At 49.0% G+C, this 22,922-nt stretch overlaps 2 protein-coding genes across 2 annotated transcripts; both read right to left on the minus strand.

Annotated features, from left to right (window-relative positions):
• Nucleotides 1–6,879: 6,879 nt before the first annotated feature.
• C10H16orf89 (chromosome 10 C16orf89 homolog) lies at nt 6,880–20,186 on the minus strand. The gene is given in 8 exon segments (XM_027613236.2): nt 6,880–7,043; nt 9,316–9,402; nt 10,666–10,770; nt 11,586–11,721; nt 13,166–13,280; nt 14,902–15,052; nt 16,039–16,188; nt 19,976–20,186. Coding segments are annotated over 8 exon segments (1,119 nt in total).
• LOC113933286 (cytochrome c oxidase subunit 6A1, mitochondrial-like) lies at nt 14,219–14,620 on the minus strand. Its single transcript, XM_035722486.1, has one exon. The coding sequence runs from the start codon at nt 14,618–14,620 to the stop codon at nt 14,291–14,293; it is 330 nt and encodes a 109-aa protein (XP_035578379.1). The 3' UTR covers nt 14,219–14,290.
• Nucleotides 20,187–22,922: the final 2,736 nt, after the last annotated feature.

The following is a 22,922-nucleotide window of genomic DNA, read 5'->3' on the forward strand; positions in this document are numbered from 1 at the left end:
TGTATAATGTCCTTTACAGCTATTTTCCCCACATCCAGGGTCCAGTCCAGGAATTGCATTTTTTGTCATGTCTCTGTGGTCTCCCTGAATCTGGAACAGTTTCTTAGCCTTGGTCTCTTACGACCTTTGATGTAGTTTTTTTTTTTTTTAAAGATTTTATCTATTTATTTGAGAGAGAGAATGAGATAGAGCATGAGAGGGGGGAGGGTCAGAGGGAGAAGCAGATTCCCTGCTGAGCAGGGAGCCCGATGCGGGACTCGATCCTGGCACTCCAGGATCATGACCTGAGCCAAACGCAGTCACTTAACCAACTGAGGCACTCAGGCGCCCCTGACCTTTGATGTAGTTTTGAATGTAGGTGACGTCTGGAGCTGATGGCCAAGAAAGAATTCTTGAGACATCTTTGGTGCAAAAAGGTGGTTGTATTAAAGCAGGGGGACAGGACCTGAGGGCAGAAAGGGCTGCTGCCCTGGGGTTGTGAGGAATGGCTGATTATATACTTGGGAGTTGGGGGAGGTAAGGGAAGTGTCCAAAAGCACTTTCATATGCTAAAGAAGACTTTCACGATACTGGAGGCCTTGCGATTTAGTCAAGCTAAGGTTATTTGTCCCTGTAGCAAATCATTAACATTAAGACAGTTGGGAGTTTCTGGAGTAAGGTCACACTTTCCCACCTGGAGTCCAGGGAGGAGGTGGGTGGGAGGTGGGGAGGGGGTTGTGGGATCTCAGCTTGCGCTTTGTCCTCAGCTTGCCTTTTGCTTCCTCATCATATTGATGTGAAGGGATGATGTCTTTCTAATCTTTACATCCAGGCTGCAAAAAGTCTTTAGCAAATAAGCCCAGACCTGCGACCAGCTTCCCTGTCCCCGGAAGTCCTCTTTTTCTCTACTTCAACTGGGAGGTGTAGGTACAGGCAGTCTCTAGAGTGTTCTGACCTTCGGTCTCCTCCCAACTTTGTCACTCCTTTGACAAACACCTAGCAAGCACATAATACCTAAGCGCGTAAGTCCCATGGAAATTCTCCATTTGCTGAGCAGTCTGTTAATTAAACAAAGAGGCCATTAGATTGATGTGGCTTTATGCCATGGCTGCTATTAAAAGACAAAAGTCAACTGAGTAAATTTAAAGATTAAATTGACTTTATTCAACGAATTAGGCAGCATCCCATCTAGCAAATAGAAAGAAGCTCCAAAGAGCTGTGCAAAATGAAAGGCTTTCATCGGCAGAAAGGGCAGAGTGGATTGTTTCAGGCAAGGTCACCTTCCTTTGAGGGAAGGACAAGGGCCTTTGGTGCAGATGACTTCACTAGTGCTGACCAGGTAACTGACTGGTTAAAGGTTTCATTCCTGGAAGAGTCTGAAACTGTAGTTAAGTCAGATATTAAGTCTTGGTTGGCTGACATGGGGCTTGGCATATGTTACTCCATTTGGGGCCTGTTGTCTCTCTTTTTTACTTTTTTAAAAAAACTAACTCTCCACACAATGTGGGGCTTGAACTCAGAACCCTGAGATCAAAGAGTTGCATGATCTATGACTCAGCTGGTCAGGCACCCGTCTTTTTTTTTTTTTTTTTCCTTTAACACTGCCTACAGAAGCAAACCAAGATGTGCACTAAGGTGGGCACTTGATGTAATGAGCATTGGGTGTTGTATGCAAATGATGAATCACTAAATTCTACCCCTGAAACTAATATAGTATATGTTAACTAAATTGAATTTAAATAATTAAAAAAAAAGAAGCAAACCAAAACCTAAGCCTGTAAATGCCTCAAGGTTATGAAATCAAAATGCTAAGGATGACCAATTGCAAACGGCTTCAACTAACAGCCAACTAGGCATTAAGGTATAGGGAATCAATTTCCTTTCTTCACTTTCTCACTATCTCAGTAGAGGTCTTTCCCCTGGCTCATTTCCACTTCAATTTGGTACTGCCCAATTCGAATTGATTTTTGCTTAGACTCTTAGTTAAAAATTTTAACATGCCTTGGTTTATCTTCCTAAGCCCAAGCCCACAGTTCTAGCCATACCAGCTAACTAACTCAGTGCTTTCTCCTCTGCTCACATTTACCCTTCGTTAGGTGCCTTTGTCTTCTCTCAGCTTCCTCATCTGGGTTCCACAGTCATTTGTAGATTGAAGAGATTGAGCTCCTCCTATGTGCTAGATGCTGATGAAACAGACAGACCAGTCCTGCCCTTGCAGAGACAGATACTAAACAACACAAGTGTGGTGGGAAGAAGCAGGTTGGAGAAAGAAGGGGAGTGGCAGGGAAGGCCTCTCTAAGCCCATTTAGACTGAGACATGAGGGAAAGGAAAAGGGGTAGGTGTGGGAGCTCAGGGGCCAGAGCCTTGCAGGACATGGCTGCAGCCCATGGACCATGACCTGAGGCAGGCAGAGTATAGCATTTCTCCAGGAAGCTCCCAACTATCTTCATGTTAACGCCTTACTAGAAGGAAAAACAACTTTAACTCAGGAATAGTCAGGCCTCCAGTGTCTGTAAATCTTTAGCATATGAAAGTGCTTTTGGACATCTCCCTTTGTCCTTACCTCCCTCACTTCCAAGTATATAATCAGCTATTCGTCACAACTCTGGTGCAGCCCCTCTTTCTGCCCACGGGTCCTGTCCCTGTGCTTTAATAAAACCACCTTTTTGCACCAAAGACGTCTCAAGAGTTCTTTCTTGGCCGTCAGCTCCGGACCTCACCAACATTCCAAAATGACGTCACTGTCAGTTTGTCGGTTGAGGGAAGAATACCATGTCCAGGCCGTGCACCCAGTCTTTCCCATCACAGGTGCAATCTGCTTGATTATAACTTTCTTTTTTTAAATTTCATTTTATTTTTAAGTAATCTCCACACCCAACGTGGGACTCAGACTCACAACCCCAAGATCTAGGGTTCCGTGCTCCACCGACTGAGACAGTCAGGCACCCCCTGATTATAGCTGCTTCTTAATGTCTCTCCCGCCCTGACTGTCATCTCTGAGGACAGAGACCATGTCTGCTTTTCACTACTTTCCCCTGATACTTTGCATAGTCCTCGGCACACAGTAGGCACTTCACGGATATTTCTTAATGATGGGAACAGGGCCCTTGTTTGTTCTCAGCTGCATCTCCCATGCCCAGAGCACAACTTAGCACACAGTAAGTTCTCAGTCACTATCTATTGAAGGGATGGATGGAGTATTTGCCAGGGAATGACATCCTTTGCTCGTGAATGATAGTTGACTGATAAAACCCCAGAGGCAGAGGTGGTGTGGATGCTGGGTTTTCTGAGAAAACTCAATGCTAACAGCCACTGAGCTCATTTAAGCCTCAAACACTGTGTGAGGGGCTTACCCTGCCCCATTTTATCTCAGGAATCCTAGAAGTTGGATGTTATTGTGCTACCCATTATACAGAAAAGTTGGCGGTACAGAGAGGGCAAGCTACTGACCCAGGGTGACACAGATGTTAGTAGAGGAGGCAGCTTGTTCTGAAGTTTGAGCTCACAACTTTTCCTGTACGTATTTACATCTTAAAGGGAAGTACTTTAGGTGGTGCCTGGGTAGCTCAGTCATTAAGCGGCTGCCTTCGGCTTAGGTCATGATCCCAGGGTCCTGGGATCGAGCCCTGCATCAGGCTCCCCGCTCTGCGGGAAGCCTGCTTCTCCCTCTCCCACCCTCCCTGCTTGTGTTCCCTCTCTCGCTGTCTCTGTCAAATAAATAAATAAATAAATAAATAAATAAATAAATAAATAATAAAAAGGGAAGTACTTTAAAAACACAATGATTTATTTAACAGAAGTACTCTTTTACAGGGGACATTTTTATCTTGAGCGAGGGGCCTATCGGGAACACACTTTTGACAGGAACATTGCTGGGGCACTTAAAGTCACAGTGGGGTGAGTGTGAGCACCAAGGAGGGTGTAGGGGAGCAAATTTTGCCACCCCAAGATATGCGTCTTTGGCATACTGATTATCTTAAGCTGGTTATTTTTAAGAAACTGCAGACACAAGGGAAGCTCTGAAAACAGAATTTACCCTTTTGTAAGTGTGTTTTCGTCTCATTACGGGAAAGAGGGAGATGGCTGACTCTAAATCTCTAGAAACTGTTATCAATAGAGACAGCATGGACTTAAATCTACTCTTGTTTACCGTGCTTTCCCCAGTAACCTCCCATAACTGACCTCCCACCCCCAATATCTTCTCTCGTCTTTAGCTGGAAATGGTATTTAGGGTGATGGCTTAGGCAACTGCAGGGAGTTACTCGTTTTCCTGGGCCTCTCATGTAGACAGGCAGTATCACATTATTAAACTTTTTTGTTTGTTTGTTTTTCTCCTGTTAATTTGTCTCATGTCAACTTAATTTCCAGACCAGCCAAAAGAATCTTGCAGGGTAGAGGAGGGACATCACTTACACCTCTGAATGCATAATCGAGGCCACTGCCCCGGTGTCAACTGTAGGTGTTCCCTTTATCTACCACCTGATGTCATACAGGTCCAGGCCTTGAGGACCCCACAGTTCTCAGCCTTGGCGAGCATCAGCATCCCTTGGGAGCTTGCCAAGGAGGCATGTCCCCAGGCCCCCTCCTGGGGTCTGAATGAGAATCTCTAGGGGCAGGGCTAGAGAATCTGCATGTTTGTTTGTTTTTTAAAGATTTTATTTATTTGAGAGAGAGAGAGAGAGAGAAAGCATGAGGGGGAGAGGGTCAGAGGGAGAAGTGGACTCCCTGCTGAGCAGGGAGCCTAATGCAGGACACTATCCGGATCCTGGAACTCTGGGATCATGACCTGAGCTGAAGGCAGACACTTAACTGACTGAGCCACCCAGGCGCCCGAGAATCTGCATGTTTAAGATTCCTCAAGCTGGTCCTAATGCCAGTGGCCACAGACCACACATTGAGAAACTCCTCTAGGAAGTGAGCCAGTGCTGGGTGTTTAGAATACAAGAAGTTAAGGCTCACCTCCACATCATGTTAAATGCTCATGGGATTCATCTTCATTGAGAGGCTAAGGTCTGGGGTGGGGGAGTGGTGAAAAGACTCATCCATTGGTATTTTTACCTCTTCTTAGTGCCCTACCGCAATTGTAACCCAAAGACGTGACAATTCAAGTGGGGTTCATCTTGCAAATTTTTCTTCCTATGTCCCACTTTGCATTAGGATTCCCTTTTCCTGAAAGTGGCTTATAAACCCAGATTTCTGCTAGAGTTATCGCCTCCCCCTAACCCCCGTCCTAGTTTGGTAAATTAAACCTTCTAAAAATGTATCAATGTCAGGCTCCAGTGACTAATCCATCCCGAATGCAGGAAGGACAGGGGGGTAAGGCATAATCCCCCCTAATCCGTTATGTGCTGCCCACCCATCTCTAGGCTGTGTGCCTATCTTGGTAAACTTTGGTTTGTGACGCAGTGTGGAAGAAATCCTTGAAGCATATGGAGTGCCAAGTAGGTATTAAATTCTGGCCCTTGGTTCCTCAAGAAAACTAGCAACTTAAAAGCAAGTCAAACTTCTCAGCGAAATCCAGGACCATTTCTGTGTGCCTGACAACTTAATAGCACTTTCAGGAACGCATTCAGGGGCACCAGCAAAGAGGATTAGACAGAAGGGACTAACTCCCAAGAGAAAGATTTAGAAGAACCACTGCCCCAACCAGATTATTTAGCTGAGCACAGAAGGAGCACGGGTGTTTGAGTTCAGATTCTCAAATACAGCGCAATTGTCACATAGGGATGATCGACAACTATTTTTCACTTTGAAGCAAAGCAAGATGATGGACTTAAAGAACCTTCCAGTCCAAAGGACTGGGTTTTTAGCTGATTTTTCTACCCCAGTCTCCTTTTGACATGTGTCTGTCCATAGCCTGAAATCTGCATCACAGACAGTACCTGGACCCGTGATAATGTTCCAGAAGGTCTTTCCTCCAACACTAGATTAGTGTCAGAGTTCCAGGGGATTGTATGTCAGCTGTACTTCAGTAAATCAGATGAATTAATTAAAAGAACTCTAGCTGACATGTTCAGATTTACTCACACTGAAGCAGAACATGAGGGAAGAAGTACAAGCTGGGAATAAGAGAAAAGTTGACAAGTCAGCTCTCCATGCCCACTGCCTCAGGGACAAGCCCTCCAGGAAATGTAACATCATCCCTGCTGTGGCAGCAGGTAACACTCACCTGGCTCTTACTATGTTATAGGAATGGTTCTCAGTACCCTACAAAGGTGATGGTCACAGCACTGCAAGTAATCCTAAGGCAGGTGCTGTAGTTATCACAATTGTACTGACGAGGAAACAGTCACAGAGACGCTAAATGACCTTGCCCGAGGACACAGAGCTAATTAGCGGGACAGCTGGGATTTGGACTCAGGGAGCCTGGGCACAGAGCTGCACCATTACCCATGATGCCACGCTGCCTTTTGTAAAATGACACGGCCATGACAGGATGCGACATGGTACTGTAGAGTTCCTCGCGCGGATATAAACATTTTATGTGCTGCCGTTTGTGACCATATCTCAAGTTTGGTCATGACTCGAACTGTTACATTCAGAGACCCTTATTTCTCCCACTGGGAAAGATGCAGTCGTTGACATCTGAACAAATTGTCTTTAAGACTCAGGTTATGGATCTCCTTGGAGTTTGTGTCGTGACTTGAAACAGAGCCCTAGAAGTTGTCCCCAGGCTGAGAAACACGACTCAATTGCACTCTAAATTTGTTCATCTGCTTCCACGCCTGGATCCCATGCCTGGATCCATCCCCACATCGCCTTCCCTGGCCCTGCTCCCCGAGGGGATGAAGCTGGGTTGCTTTGCTACTCATTGCTTCTGCTGCCTCCTTGTCAGGGCATGGCCCAGGCACCCAGGATTTAAGGGAGGAAGGATTGACTAATGGCATCTGGCATCCATTTCATCTTCTAGTGGCAGGTGTGGAAACATTTGTCTCAGCGACTGCGGGTGGCACCAGTGTGGACTGCCACAGCTCTCCATTTGCTAGGGGGTATTTAGCCGGGACGTAGAGGAAGCCCCCCCGGGCTGCCACAGCCATGGCTGTCTTGTGGGAGGAACAGCCATCTGGGGAGAGAGAGAGTCCTCCCTGTGACTACTGTGCGGTGGCCACAGTTCCATTATGAGTGCTTTTCGGATGCTTCCCCAGCCAGCCAGATCCTGGGCCAGGCACCCGTCCACCAGCTGCTATGAGCGCTGGCCACTAATGACTCCCTTCTCCAGAAAAATGACCCCAGCCAGTTGGAGCCTTCTCCTCAGGGAGGTTATGCCTCCTCCCAGTGCCTTACTAATACAGGACACAAAAGCCCCGCCTTCCATCTCAAGGGGGTGACTCAGGTACGATTTCCACTCCAGAGCTCCCCTCCCCTGGGATCTGACCTGAGGCCACACCCTTGTCTAGCTCCTTCCCACCTCCCCTTGCTCTCAGGCCCTGCGTGAGACCTTCTAGGACAGCACCCTATTGCCTGTTTTTGCAGACAGGGAAACTGAGGCTCAGGTAGCAGAGCTGAGCTCCGCATCCCTGGGGGCTCCACAGCTCATTTTTTGACCTTGATAGCCTCTGTCATTGCTGCCTTAGTCTTGCCTGGTCCCAGGTGACCGTGAGCACCTGCCTGACACCGGCCTGAGACAAGAACCCCTTAGATGTTACTTAGTTCCCTAAACCCAAAGTAGGCCACCCATCCTGTGTTTCTGAGCAGGTGGGAGGGAGCCAGGACTTTTCTCTCCCTGCACAGTCTTGAAGAAGGGAAGGACCCCAGCTAGGGCCTTTGGAGGGAGGGAGAATGCAGGTTTCAAGAAGGCTAATTACCCACCCCAGCAGCTCACGCTGTCATATGCCAAATACCATGGAGCGTGCTTTGTACAGTGATCTGATACTAACCCCCAACAGCTCTATGAAGGAGGCACTGTTAGGTCCCTATCTTACAGATAAAGAAACTGAGGCTCAGAGAGGTTGAGTGACCCCCACTGTGAGGAAGAAGCGGATTCGAACTCTGACAGCATGATTTCAAATCCTGTGCTCCAAATCTCCACACTGGCTGCCCCCTGGTCCATGGGTGTGCAGGGGGTGTGCACCAGAAGGAAAGAAAGTACCACTCCCTCCTGGGCAGTTTTCCAGACTTGTCAATCTGCAGGGGCCCAAGAAGGACCTTGGGCCTTTCTGCAGCTCCCTCTCCAGCCCTCAGGTCGGTCCTACGGTCCATCTGTCTGCCTCTAGGGGGCAGCCTACCAGCTGGCCATGGGTAGCTACAGCCCCCTGTGTCAGGGGCCTCTGGAAGTCTCCTGAGAACTTCTCTCCCGGCTTCCACTCCCTTTTCTTGTCTACCTGCAGGCAGATGATGAGGCTACAGTGGGGCTCACGGGCAGACATTTAGTTAATGGGATCGTTCACCAACCTATGCTGGACATCTACTAAGGGGGCTGGCTATTCTACCTCCTGCTTCTGTCTTGCAGTTATTTATTTTTTATTAATAAAAAAAATGAATCAGGTCTTCTCTTCCTTCTTTATCCCTCCCTCCCTCTCTCCCTCCCATATTAAATCTTGCCTTTCTTCCTTTCTCCATATAACCATATCTGATTCTTGGTTTCTCTACTCTGGTGGGCTGATCACATAAGTTATCATCTCAACCAGGACACTTTGGGGAGGAAAGGGGCCACTATTCATAATGGCTCCAGGACAAGAGGTGTAAGCTGGGGACATCCGGACATATGGCCGTGGGGATGGCAATGGTCACTTGCCTGTTGGCTCAGATTCCCTCCTGCCCTTTTTTGCTCCAAACCACAGTGCACTGACCCTTCCAAACTACATTTCCCAGGATGCCTTGCTCATCACCTTCTGGTTAGGTTTGAGCAATAGCAGACACAGGCTGAAAGAGGGCCGAAGATGGGGTATTTCTCCCCATTTTTGCCTCCTCCATGTCCAACCACCTTGCTCCACAGTCCCTCCAGCTCTGCCTCCAGGGAGAGTAGTGGCTACTTGCAGTGGTTAATCTCTGGGTTTTCTCACTTTTCTGGGTTCACCTCTTGCAACACCTCTGAGAAGAGTTCCCTCCATTAAATTCCCTCTGCCTCAAGTTCCTGGTGCAGGTTCTGGTTTCCTGACTTGACCTTGACGGAGAGGGGGTGATCTCTGTGATTTTCAGTAACATGCTGAAACTTTTATGTTCCTTTCCCTGGAGACAAGGTCTTTGGACTCCCACTTCTTACCCCCCCCCTCCACTTCCCAGACCTGGCCCTGAAGGGATAGCAAGGCACATTTCCACTGAGGTCAATCTTCTGTGTGCAGCCTTTCTGGGGTGTCTTGGTTTCATGCCCAGAAGGCCCCGGGTATTTTCATTACCTGTAAATTGTTTTTCTCGCCTCTTCACTCTTCTCAAAACATGCTGTTGGCGTTGAACGGCTTTTGATAATTCTTCATCTTCAGCAGCTGGGAGAAGAGTTGGAAAGTGACCTTCTTGAGATGGGTTTTCACACATTACTCACCAAACCTCCTCCCCCTCACACCTCAAGCAGCTCAGGTCTTCTCTTGAATCTGGAGGTCCTTACAGAAGGTTCCTTGAGTGCCTGTCTGCAGATCCTTACACACTGCCTAAATATGTCATCTACTGATGTTTCTCCAGGTGTAGTCCCCCAACCACCCACATCAGAACAGCAGGAGGAGCTTCTTAAAAATGCAAGTTCCACAGGCCCACCTTCTACCTGCTGAATCTGTAGGTCTGGGGGCCTGATAATCTGCATTTTATCGACTCCTCAATTTTGAGAACAGATGCTCTTATTTCAAAAGCTTTGCCTCCTTGAGCATCCCAAGCTTCAGCATTTATTGGGAGCCTCCTCTGTACCATGCACAGGACAGGTGCTTTCCCATGTATTATGTCTACTCACAGCTCAGGAAGGAGATTATTATACTAATTTATTGACAGATGAGGAAATCAAGGCTTAGCGAGGTGAAGTGACTTACTGCAAAGAGGACCAGCTGCCCAGTGTCACACAGCTGGAAAGGGGCTGTGTCCTCTCTGCCTCTACTTCTATGTTACCTGCTCCAGACGTCTCCCCTGAATACTCCCGCCCAAAGAACCATCTTCCATATTCTTTTCTTTCTCAGCCTGTTGTCTCCTTCACAGCCCTTATCAGAACTTGTAATTATCTCACTTATTGGTTAATTTAGATGGTTTCTGCCTCTCTTCTTCAGGGCCCTAGTATTCCCTGGAGCCTAGAACAGTGTCTGGCACAGAGCAGGTGCTCAGGGAATACTCACTGAAGCAATAGATTTGTTCATGCGGGTGCAGGGGGCCATCACCTTCCAATGAGACTGTCTCCCGCCCTGCAAAATTTTGGCTTCCAAAGGTCTAAGCCCATTTCCGTATGCGTGTGTTCACATGTGTGTTTGCATGCATATACATGTTGAGAATCTCTCTCTGAGCCACTAAGACCACTGTATCACCTTTCTTCACTTGGCCTGGAAACCCAGCCCCCTACCAGCCTCCCTACCAGCTTCTGCCTTCGGCTCAGGTCATGATCCCAAGGTCCTGGGATCGAGCCTGGAGTCTGGCTCCCTGCTAGGCGGGGAGTCTGCTTCTCCCTCTCCCTTTCCCTCTGTCCCTCCCCACAGCTCATGCTCTCTCTCTCAAATAAATAAATAAATAAAATCTTAAAAATAAAATCTCCCAGCCAGGGTGGAAGTGCAGCTCACCAGGCCTCCTGAAGTATCCTTCCTGTGGCTTCTGCCAGTTGAGAATGGCCTCCAGCTACCGGAGATTGTAGAAATCCAAGAAGCCACCGATTCCACAGAACATGACTGGAAGCAAAAGGCCCTCTACAGGCCTGCCCCCCAGACCCACCTGCTCCCACTGCCCAAGGGTGCACAGTGCCCCCTGCCTCCTCCCGCCAGTGGGTGGGTACTCAGTGCAGTGGCTGGAAGAAGGCAGCTGCCAGGCTAGGTCCTGCCTCCCATTTAGGGCCTTCATGGGAGTCCCTTAAGAGTCAGGGTCAGGGGGCGCTTGGGTGGCTCAGTCGTTAAGTGTCTGCCTTCGGCTCAGGTCATGATGCCAGGGTCCTGGGTTCGAGCCCCACATTGGGCTGCCTGCTCGGCGGGAAGCCTGCTTCTCTCTCTCCCACTCCCCCCTGCTTGTGTTCCCTCTCTCACTGTGTCTCTCTCTGTCAAATAAATGAATAAAATCTTAAAAAAAAAAAAAAGAGGGTCAGTAGAGGGATCTAGACACCCAAGCCAAGGAGCAGCTGCTCAGAGACCCCTTTTCTGCCTCATCCCTGAGCTAGCCTGTCAGTCCAGAGCTCCATCACTAGGTCAGCCTTTCGGGGCAGGAAGCAGTCACATCATGGCAGATAAAATATAGGATGCCCAGTTAAATTTGAGTGTCCAATAAACACAAACGCAAATTTTAAAGCATACACATATCCCAGGGAATGTTCAGGATAAACTTATACTAAAAATATATCTGAAGTTCAAATTTACTTGGGCATCCTGTATTTTTATTTGCTAAATCTGGCAGCCCTACTGTGTGTGTTGTGTGTGTGTGTGTGTGTGTGTGTGTGTGTGCGCGTGTGCAGGCACACCCCTCTGCTTTGTTCCTAGAGAGGAATGCCAGGGCTCACTGTTCTCCATGAAGATGTCCCGGGTCGGGTAGGCATATCCGATGGCCTCAGCTCTCCGGTTCAGGTCCATCATGTTGGCACAAAAGAGGTTCATGTAGTGCTGGCTCTGGCAGAACAGTCCCCCTGTGCATCCCTTCTGAGGGGAACAAACAGCCAGAAGGATGGGTGACAGACCTGCACTCTGCTATAGGGGAAGACTTGTAGTTCTCAGATGGTCTGGTAGGTGGCTGTCTTTGGGGCAGTTCTTTCCCCTTTTCCCAGGATTTCTTCCCCATCTACACCCCTGGACTGCTTGGGGCTCTGTCCCGGGGCGGCGGGGTGGGGGGGATCAGAAAGAGCTGGGTTTGAGTCCTGGCTCAGCCACTCGAGCTGTGTGACCTTAGCTTGCTAAGTTAACCTTTCTGAGCCTCAAGGGTCTTAGCCACAGGGAAAGGGCGATGTGTCTGGGATCTGCACCAGAGGTGCTCACTTGGATGGGTGGTACCATAATTAGGAAGTGCCCAACACAGGCCTGACACTGGAGCGTTATAGCCATTAGCTGCTGTCACATTCAGATTCCAGGCTAAGCCAGCTGGCTAGCTTCAGTGCTGCTCAAAGTGTGGACCATGGACTGGTCTCAGGGACAGGACAGGAGATGAGAAGGGGCTTTGGCAATTTCTGTAACAATGTGTAGCTTTCTACCTGTCGAATCTAATAAAATAATTTTCCTCATAATTTGATTTTTATTCTATTTACAGAAATACTGGATAGTGACAGCTTGCAAATAAATAATTTTTTTTTTTAAAAACCTACCTAAAACATTAAGTACCTGCTCAGCTAAGAATTTCCGCACATGGAATAACCTCTTTCAGTGGAGATAATGAGCCTTACCTTTCTATATGGGGAAACACATATGTTTAAAAATTATCATTATTTAGTGAAATTTGAGCTCTTGGGCTTGGAAGAGCATTGGGTGCTGCAGAGGTGGGTGTGGGGCTGGTTTGTCTTGGTTTGGTTTTCTAGAAGCTGCTAATGGACCAGATGTTCTTTTTTTTTTTTTTTTAAAGATTTTATTTATTTATTTGAGAGAGAGAGAATGAGAGAGAGAGAAAGCACATGAGGGGGGGAAGGGTCAGAGGGAGAAGCAGACTCCCCGCTGAGCAGAGAGCCCGATGCGGGACTTGATCCAGGGACTCCAGGATCATGACCTGAGCCGAAGGCAGTCGCTTAACCAACTGAGCCACCCAGGCGCCCTGGACCAGATGTTCTAAATCCTTTTCCATTTGTTATTGTTTACTGAGTTCTTTCTGCTGCTTCTCTTTTACTCTTTCTCTTTGTTTTCCTGATGCCTACGACCTAGTTTAGCATGCAATTCGATCTGTCCAACGAGAATCCCAAATCCTGCCCCCCCCCAGCCCTAGTTTGGTTCAATGTTATATCGGAGAGATGGCAGGCTACTCTTCTCCTTCCTGATGTCCAAAGCATAAGTCCAAAACCCTGCTTATTTTCCTGGTGTGTAGCATACAAACCACACTGCCGCAAGCCCCTTTTTCTCTTTCTCTCTCCTCTATGTGCATGGCTGGCCCACGCCGGGCACTTACCATTCTGGCAAAGAGGAAGAAGAGCAACTGGTGGGACAAGCAGTAGCCTGAGCAGCCGGGCTTGGTCATGAGGGTCCTGCAGAAGTCTGAGAGCCTGCAGGGCTGGCTGTCTGTCCTGGGAAAGAAGTGGTTCAGGCCCTAGAGAAGGGTGCCCTAAAGGAAGACTGAGGACAGGGAGTCTTCCCTGGTCCCCGTTCCCCCACTAGTTATTAGAACCCCAGTAGGTTCCAGGCACCCAGCTGTGCACAAGGGGTTGCTGGATAGCACACAGGTGTACTGTGTCTTGATTTGCTAAATCAGTACCCCAGCACAGGGGAGGTGACCCTGGAGTTATCCTGGGTTGGGTGAGCTCCAGTGGGCTGTGACGTGCTATTGCTCCGTGGGACTCCCAAGTACGATCTTTCCTGTCACTGCCCTGTACAGCAGTTCTCTGAACCTAGGGCTGATCCAGGCCTGGCTCCAAGCCTACTGCACAGCAGGATGAAATGGTGAGCTTAACTAGGCTCTACTCCTGCTTGCAGAGACCTACAGCCCAGGGAGGGAGGCAGAACCCTAGACAAATGTAAATTGTATCTATGGCTACCAGTGGTGCTAGGAGAGCCCACCTATTCTGGGAGGTCAGCCTTGTGCAGTGGGGTCAGTGAAGGTTCTGGAGGAAGGATGCTGGAGGTGGCCCTGAAGTGTAAGCAGGGTTACTTAGGTGGGGGGTGGGGTGGGGCAGGGTGGGAGGAGGCCCACAATGCCAGCCGGGCACAGAAAATGTTTAGAAGTGGGACAGAGTAGGTCCTTTTGGGAGTCTGACAAGAGCCCCAGGGGCTGGTTTAGAGGGGCCTGGAGACCTGGAAGGGCAGCAGGAGCTGGGGCTTTGTTCTGAGAACAACAGGAAGCTTCACACTGGGGGTGGGATGTTCAGATATGGTTTTTTTTTTTTTTTTGGACCAATCTAAGTTATTTATTTAAGCCATCTCCTGCCATAAGCAAAGGGATGGAAGATCAGTATACTGGTCATCATTTGATACAAGTAAGGAAGGTGAGCTTAAGGTCCCATAGACTTCTTGGTCTGGGGGCCGAGTCATGGTCCAAACCAGTGCTGTGGTCCCCACTGGGTGGTGGTCCAGGTTCTCTCTATTCATCTTCATAGCCGGTTGGAAGTGGATTCACGTGAGAGTTATGGAATAGAGTATGATTACCATCTCCCCAGGGAAAGGGCTTGGACCTGATGCGGAGATGGGGGTAGGCGACGAACTCGGGTCTCTTGTGCTCTCTGTGACGCGACTTCAGGAAGACATTCAGCATGCTCACACCCACGCCAGGGAGCGCTATGAAGTAGGTGAGAACCTTCCACATGCGAGCTGAGCCCTCCTTGCCGTGGGCACCACTCGACATGGAACGCCCCAGCTGTGCCCCGGACCGACCTAGCAGCCCAGACAGCTGAGACACAGACGCCACCGCCATTTTCGACCTGGACCCAGATATGTTTTTTGAAAGGATCCCTTTGGTGTGAGAGACCAATGGGGTGCAGGGGAGGGAGGTGCAGGGAATGGGGTGGATGTTTGGGGAGTGGGGGGGCAGCTTAGGTGCAATGAGGGTGGGAGAGGTTGGTGTCTGGGTGGCTAGGGGGGTGGTGGCTGTGCCTGGTTTCACACAGGGACTTGGAGAGCAAGTGGGACAGGAGGACAAGCAGGGAGCAAGTGGTTTTGGGCTTTTGGGAAGCGGGGCAAGTGCAGGGGGCCCACCCTGTTCCCAGCAGCTGCACCAGACACGAGTCACTGCGTTCCTCTGAGAAGGAGTCCTGTGGTTCAAACATGGGGTAGACTATGGAAGCATCTGTGCTGGTCCAGGCATGCGGAAGCTTCCAAAACCCAGGTTGGATGATTGGCTGGAACTCTGGTAGAGAGGTGGGGTGAGGGGAAAACACCCAGGAGCAGTGGGCCATGCCTTGCCTAACTGCACCCAGGCTCTTGCAGCCCAAGCCCAGGAATTGGGTGTCCCTGTCCAGGTAGCCCTGACCACACACAAGCCTGCTCAGGACTGTGAGCCTTGCCTGCTGGTTGCACATTATGTTTGAAACACTCAGGAAGCTCCTCTTCTAAAAAAAAATTTTTTTTTAAATCAGTAGGAATTGGGGTGCCTGGGTGGCTCAGTCGGTTAAGCTTCTGCCTTCGGCTCAGGTCATGATCCCAAGGTCCTGGGATCGAGCCTGGAGTCTGGCTCCCTGCTAGGCGGGGAGTCTGCTTCTCCCTCTCCCTCTTCCTCTGCCCCTCCCCACATCTCATGCTTTCTCTCTCAAATAAATAAATAAATAAAATCTTAAAAACAAAAACAGATGCCAAGGGGCTTCTTTTAGGGTGACACAGGTTGGGACGGTCTTAAAGGCCAGGCCTGGGAGAGAACGGGGCACCTGGAGATCAGAGGTAGAGAGGGCTGGGGTGTGGTCATGTGCAGCCTGGCTATTGCTGAGAAGGAAGGGTGTGCTGGCTAATCATCTCCCCATTCACTCCCACACACCTGACTGGAAGCTGAGAGTCTAGGAGGCTGGACAAGCATGAAGGGCTGGTTTTGTAAGTCGCCCCCCTCTACCACCCTCAGGAATGATTCACACCAGGCTTATGAGGTGGATCAGAGAGAGGCTAGCAGGATGCTATATTTGGTGTGCAAAGGGCTGAATTACTTTTGAGATATCCCACTCTCTGGGACAGACCAGACCTTCCCCTCTGGTCTAGGATGAAGGCTCCCAAGCCTGGGGTGAGCTGAACAAGGAGAGGCACGTTTCCTACTCCCAGCCACCCCCCACTCCGCCCCACCATTCACCGGTAGGAGTGCCCCCAGATGCTGTGTTCCTGAAGTAATGGGACTCTACCCCCTGGTATTACCTCTTAGGTAGTTGGGGTCACTCAGCTTGAGGTAGAAGATGGATCTGTGAAGGAGAGGCACTAACTTTTCCACCAGCTTCCCCACATGCAGGCTCAGCCACTGCAGCTGGGGGTCCTGGGCCTGCTTTTCCTGAACACCTTTTAGCTGCACTGGAATGGAAAAGACTTCATTCATTCCATCATTTGACAAACCATTGGGACAGGAAAGATTATCCTAACTTATAATGCTTAGTGAGCTTCTCTGCCTCCTCCAGTTCCTGAGAGGAAAGAATTGGCTGAACTTATTGGAAATTAGGCCTTGTGGGGCTCAGCTGGGTGATGGGGGTGGGGCTAGTGTGCTGGAAGTTGGCAGCTAAGAGTTTGATTTCTGGAGATGGGCCTGAGTTCAGATTGTGACTCTAATATTTTCTTGTTGGGTGACCAGAGAAAGATATTTAATTTCTTTCCATTTTACTTGCTTCACCTATAAAATGGGGGTAATGATGATCCTTACTTCTTAGAGTGGGGGGTTGTAAGGATTAAATGAACTAATGCATAGAGAGGACTTAGCATTGTCCACAGTGCAAAGTAAGCACTTAATAAAGTTTAGCTATAAGTATTAATTAGGGAGATCACTGCTGTACAGGAATGAGGAAGGGATTCAGATGCTGGGTGAAGAGCTGCTGTGTACAGTTGAACAGGTTGTATACTGCATGAGGGCAGCATATATTCCTGTTATGGGTTTGTATATGTATTAAGACAATTTTCCAGCAGATGGCAGGCAAGTGACTTGAGGAAGGAGACATCTTTTTCTAATTTTCACAAAGGTGCCTTTTGGAATAGCAGTGGTTCTGCAGGGGTGGGAGAAAATGGTGATGGTAGGGAGATAAGAGGTGGTCGAGAGAGGAGATGTGAGGGAAAGCCTCAGCACAGGGCTGAGAGGGTAAGAGATGGCCTGAGTTCAGGTAGAGAACTTTGATGGGGAGGGCAGCTGAGGTTTAAGAGGGTGCTAAGCAAGTCTTGTGGGGTGATGGGCTCTGTAACACTCTTCTCCAGTCTTGGTTCTCTCCCTGCACTTGAACTTAGGCCGTCTGCTTCCAAAGACTTGTTCTGGACTGCCTGGCTCAGGTGGAGGGCATTGTGCTGGCACCCAGAAGGGGTAGCCAAGTCAGCAGTGAGGTGCACCCAATCTGGCCTCATGGTGGTATGTTTGTCCCTGCCTGTGCGGCTGCTGCTGCCACCCTCTGGATCACCCTCCTGGCTGGCAGGGGCAGCTGGAGGGACCCTTTTCTCTCTTAGGGTCAACGTTCACTTGCCTAGCCCCAAGCAGAAAGGATTTGGGAGATGATCAAGTATCTTGTTGCTACTGGACCCCCAGAACGTGAAGCTCTTCTCTCTGTCCTGGGAGGCTGAGAATGAAGATAGGACCCTCACGTGAGTGCTGTGGCAGCCAGCTGGTTTTCACACCCTTCCAAGCCCCTCCTTCACTGTATGGGGCTGACCCTCGAAACCAATAAGAAATTGGGGAAATGATGGTGTGTGACCTCCAAAGCTTGGTTGTAAAAGACGTTTAGCCTTCTACCTTGCTATCTCTGAGGTCACTTGCTCTGGGGGATGTCAGCTGTCATGTTACGAGGGCACACAAGTAGCCGTACGGCGAGGTCACATGGTGAGTAGCTGAGGCCTCCAGGAACCTGCCAGCACTAACTTGCCAGGCCTGGGAGTGAACGGGGTGGCTCCTCCGGCCCCAGTCAAGCCTTCAGATGATCACACCCCTGGCTAACATCTTGACTCCAACCCCATGTGAGACCCTGAGCCAGAACCACCCAGACCAACTGTTCCTGGATTCCTGACAAACAGAAATGGTGAGATGGTAACAATTTTGTTGTTTTATGCAGCTAAATTCAGGAAGAATTTGTTATGCGTCAGTAGGTTATTGCAAAGGGATAGGGCAGAGCTGTGGAGAGGAGAGGAGGGGGTGGCCCTGGTCTAAGGCTGTTGTGTGGTGTCAGCTTGGGCTGCCGCTTCCCTCCTTCCCAGCCACCTCGACCCTGTAGTGATTCAGACAATGGGCGCTGAGTCAGACAGAGCAGGGTTCTAAGCCTACTGCTTACACTTGCTTGCTGTGTGACCTTGGACATTTTCTAAAGCCTGTCCCCTCCTTGGTAAAAAGGGGGTAATCATAATGAACTTATTTTGAGGATTATGGGGAGAAGTCAGTGAAATACCCCACACGAGCGTCTACATTGTGCCAGTGCTTAGTGGGTACTTAACCTTATCTTTTATTATCTCGTGGACCCCACAAAGCACATGGCCAAGGGAACCACCTGCCCTTCCCTTCTCTCTCCATAAGGAGACAACAGGTCCATGGGACGGCTGTTGACAAAAGCCTGTTGCCTTGTTCCAGGAATGTTTATTCAACCGCTGCTTGGATGGAGCCCAGGGCTGTGCCTGGCATCTAGGGTGGTCAGAAAAGTCAACGCAATGCCCACCCCCCCCAAGGGCTGTTAGAGCAGGTGGATTTGAGTACTAGACCCTCTGCCTATCAGCTGTGAGGCGTAGGGAGGTTACTGAACCCTCTGTGCCTCAGAGTCCTCACCTGCAGAGAGAGCAAAACAGAGCACTTCCCTCTCTGGGCTGTTTGGTGATTACATGCAGTCAGTACCCAGGTAACATCCAAAGGCACATTTGCCCGGCCACATGCCAGGCTTTGTGGGCCCCTTCCTTTAAGAAAAAAATAGATTAAAGTCTTACAGTCTTATGACTGTATTAGGATAAAGATGGATATGTTGATATTATATATTAGAGCATTCTCCTTGATTTAAAAGTTCACTTTTATTCCTTCTGACTTTAACAGAAATCAAAACAGGGCACCTGGGTGGGTCAGTTGGTTAAGTGTCTGCCTTCAGCTCAGGTCATGATCTCAGGGTCCTGGGATTTAGCCCTGCATCAGGCTCCCTGCTGAGTGGGGAATCTGCTTCTCCCTCTCCCTCTGCCCTTCTCCCCTGCTCATGCTCTCTCTCTCTCTCTCTCTCTCACTCACACACACACACACTCTCTCTCTCTCTCAAATAAATAAATAAAAAGAAAATCATTTTCATGGGCCTCTGAAAATATCCTGTGCCTAATGGGGAAGCCAGGCCTGTGGTTTATTACTGTTTTTCATTTCTAGAGGCATTATAGGACAGGGCTGGGATTAAATGGAGACCCTGGTCCTAGCCTGAGAGGATCTTGGATCTTGGGGGTCTCCGATGCTGCCTGGAGGCTCAGGGGTGTGGGGAGTACACTGGGAGGCCAGGCACAGAAGCAGACCTGTTCCAGAGCCCCTCCTCCTGCTGGGACCTGGAGTCTGGGTGGGTGGGGGTGGCAAGCTGCACTGGCCACCCAGAGGGGGTGATGTGAAAGGGGGCCAGCCAGAGCCCCAGGCTGATACCAAGTCAGCTCTTTGTCACTTAGGTCAAGGTGGCCTTGGGAGAGGGGCTTCCTGCAACCTGAAGTGTGTGTTGGGTGGTTCCCTGTTTGCCTTGGCCTATTGCCAGCTCTTCTAGAGGATCTTATATCCCTGAAAGCTGAGCAAACACTTGGCTCTTTTCTTGGAGCCTTCAGGTGGCTTTGGCTGGAAGTGGGGGGAGTGGTTGGAGCCTGATCTTCAGGGTTCCTGGTTTTGTCCATAGCTGCCCTCCCATAAATGCCCCTTGAAAGGGAACACTCCTTCTGCCCATCTTGTTCATGACATATCAGGATTGGCACTGTCAAACGAATCATTTCCTCCCAGGAAAATAATTTCCAAATATTTTCCCATGTGGTTTCTGAATCCTTTTTGCTTCTAAAATAATTGAGTATATATAGCAAGGCTCCAAGATACTCAAAAGGAGCAAGGCTTCCAGCAGAGCAAGGAGGTGACTGGCTGAGAACTGGTTTTCTGATGGCCAGTCCAGGAGAATGAGAGTGCACCCACCTTCCATCACCCGGAAGCCCACCACGCCGTCTTGGTTGATTTCAGGCAGCCTCTTCTTCAGGAAGGAGGTGGCTCTCTCCAGCGCTGAGAGGATAAGGCCCACGATGGCGGTCTCGCCCTCTGGGGTGTCTGGTGGTGCCAGTGAGGAGGGCTGCAGAGATGGTGGTGTTGCCATCAGCAAGAGCAGGAGCGTGAGCCCTGGGCTGGACATGGCTGGCCCACTGCCTGAGGCTGGTCGAGTGGTTCAGCCTCGGGCAGCCAGCCCCCACATACCCTCCTCCTGTCCCTTCCTCCTTGCCCCTCCCCAGCAGAGCTGGAGACAGTTGGCGGGCGGGGCTGACCCAGCAGCTTGGGGTGGCCTGGGCAGAGGGCCATGGGAAGGGCCGCTGGAGGGGTCTGCCTGTGGGGGGTGGGCGGGGGGGTGGGCAGCAGTCAGGCCAGCCCTGGAGTGGAGCCAGCTGGCTGCAAGCTCCCACCCTTTCCTCCTCATTCCTGATTCTCCAGGCCCATAGGCTACATCTTGGATCTACCAATTGCAGTTATACTCCAGAAATCTGAAAGCATGAAAACGTAAAGGTTTTTGATTTTTTTTTTTTTTTTTTTTTAAATAAGTTCGGGATAAGCTTCTTTGAAGGCACATCTACCAGAACTGACAGAAGATTCCTTAGGGCACCTCCTGCCCAGTAGAAACAGAATATGAGCTGCAAAGACAAGCCATGTGGGCACTTAAATATTTTCTAGTAGCCCCAGCGTGGAGCCCAACAGGGGGCACAAACTCACAACCCTAAGGTCAAGACCTGAGCTGAAATCAAGAGTCAGATACTTCACTGACTGAGCCACCCAGTGCCCCAGGTGAAATGAATTTTAATGATCTATTTTATTTGAATCAATGGATCCAAAAAATCATTTCAACTTGTAATCAATATCAAATGAGTAACTTTGTACAATTTTTTTTATTTTGTATATTTTTAAGACTTTTTTATTCATTTATTTGAGACAGAGAGAGAGAATGAGAGAGAGAGAGAGAGCGCATGAGAAGGGGGAGGGTCAGAGGGAGAAGCAGACTCCCCGCCAAGCACGGAGCCCCATGTGGGGCTCGATCCAGGGACTCCAGGATCATGACCCGAGCTGAAGGCAGTCGCTTAACCGACTGAGCCACCCAGGTGCCCTTGTAACATTTTTTTTAAATATGTTTTCTCAAATGAAGTCTTTGAAATCTGGCATTTTACACTTGAGGCACATTTCAACACAGGCTAGCCTCATTTCAAGAGCCCGACAATCACATGCAGCTGCTGTATTGGACAGTGAAGACTTAGAGCCCTTCTTTGGCTCAGTGTGAAAGCATATCTTTTTCCCTGCAGAAATTTTTTTAAAAACATTTATGCATTTATTTTAGAGAGAGAGCTCAAGCAGGGGGAGGGGCAGAGGGAGAGGGAGAGGAGGAGGAGAGAGAGAGAAAGAGAGAGAGAGAAGCAGACTCCCCACTGAGTGGGGAGCCCCACACGGGGCTTGATCCCATGACCTCAAGATCACGATCTGAGCCAAAACCAAGAGTTGGATGTTCCACAACTGAGTCACCCAGGTGCACCCCCTGCAGAAATTTTAATGTTGGTTTACTGGGTGCTGTCCTGAACCTTGCTGGATGGTTACATGTACATGCGCCATATTGCCTTTCTAAAATCTAAAAAGTTCTGAATGCAGAAACATATCTGGCCCCAAGGACTTCAGTTAACAGATTACAGATCTATAAAAAAATTATAAAAATACCGCCACCAGAATCTACATCTTGACTCCTTGTGGGCACGCTGTAGGTCAACCATTTAATTTCATTCTCGTCCCTCCCTCCCCTCATCAGCCTTTTTATACATTTTTTCCTGAACATTTAAAAATGACAGCTTTATTGAGATATACTTCACATACCATAAAATTCGCCCTTTTAAAGTGTACAATTCAGCAATGTCTTTTAAAGTAGATTCACAAGGTTGCTCAACCACCACCACCGTCTGATTCTGAAACATTTTTGTTCCCCCCAAAAGAAACCCGTACCCACTAGCAGTCACTCTCCACTCCCACCCCTGCCTCCTCAACTGCCCAGCCCCTGGCAACCACAAATCTACCTTCAATTTCTATGGATTTGTCCATTCTGGACATTTCACAGAAATGGGTAATTATTTAACATGTGACCTTTTGTGTCTGACTGCCTTCATTCAGCTTAGTGTTTTCCAGGTTCATCCATGATGTACCATGAATCAGGACTTCATTCCTTTTTATGGCTAAATAACATCCCATTGTATGGCTAGATCACATTATGTCCTATCCATTCATCAGTTGATGGACATATGGGTTGTTTCCACCTTTCTGCTATTGTGATTAATGCTACAATAAACATTTGTTTACAAGTTTTTGTTTCAACACCCGTCTTCAGTTTTCTTGGGGATATACCTAGGATGCAGTTGCTGGATCCTGTGATGACTCTGTTTGACTAACTGAGGAACCACCAAAATATCTTCCATAGGGGCTGCATCATCTTACCAGGGATGTATGAGGGTTCCTCATGTTTTTGTGTGGTCACCCCATGACATTTTAATATTGCAGTTATACTATATCTTTGTGTACTCTATCTACATCTGTGCCTTATACATAGAGTTAAGTTTTTTTCCCTCCCCAACCATTTTTTATCCCCTTGAGTGCGTCACTGAGAATGAATGTTCCAGGTGAAGTTTGTCACTATCGTCACTTCAGTTAATCCTTACAACAGCCTCTGAAGTGGGTCCTATTCTTTTTTTTTTTTTAAGATTTTATTTATTTAGGGGCACTTGGGTGGCTCAGATGGTTAAGCGTCTGCCTTTGGCTCAGGTCATGGTTCCAGGGTCCTGGGATCAAGCCCCGCATTAGGCTCCCTGCTCCTCAGGAAGCCTGCTTCTCCCTCTTCCACTCCCCCTGCTTA

Source organism: Zalophus californianus, chromosome 10 (assembly GCF_009762305.2).
Source record: "Zalophus californianus isolate mZalCal1 chromosome 10, mZalCal1.pri.v2, whole genome shotgun sequence".
Taxonomy (NCBI): Eukaryota; Metazoa; Chordata; class Mammalia; order Carnivora; family Otariidae; genus Zalophus; species Zalophus californianus.

Excerpts from the sequence above, each read along its gene's own strand:
- LOC113933286 (XM_035722486.1), bottom strand. The coding sequence starts at position 14,620 with ATGGCGGTGGCGTCTGTGTCTCAGCTGTCTGGGCTGCTAGGTCGGTCC.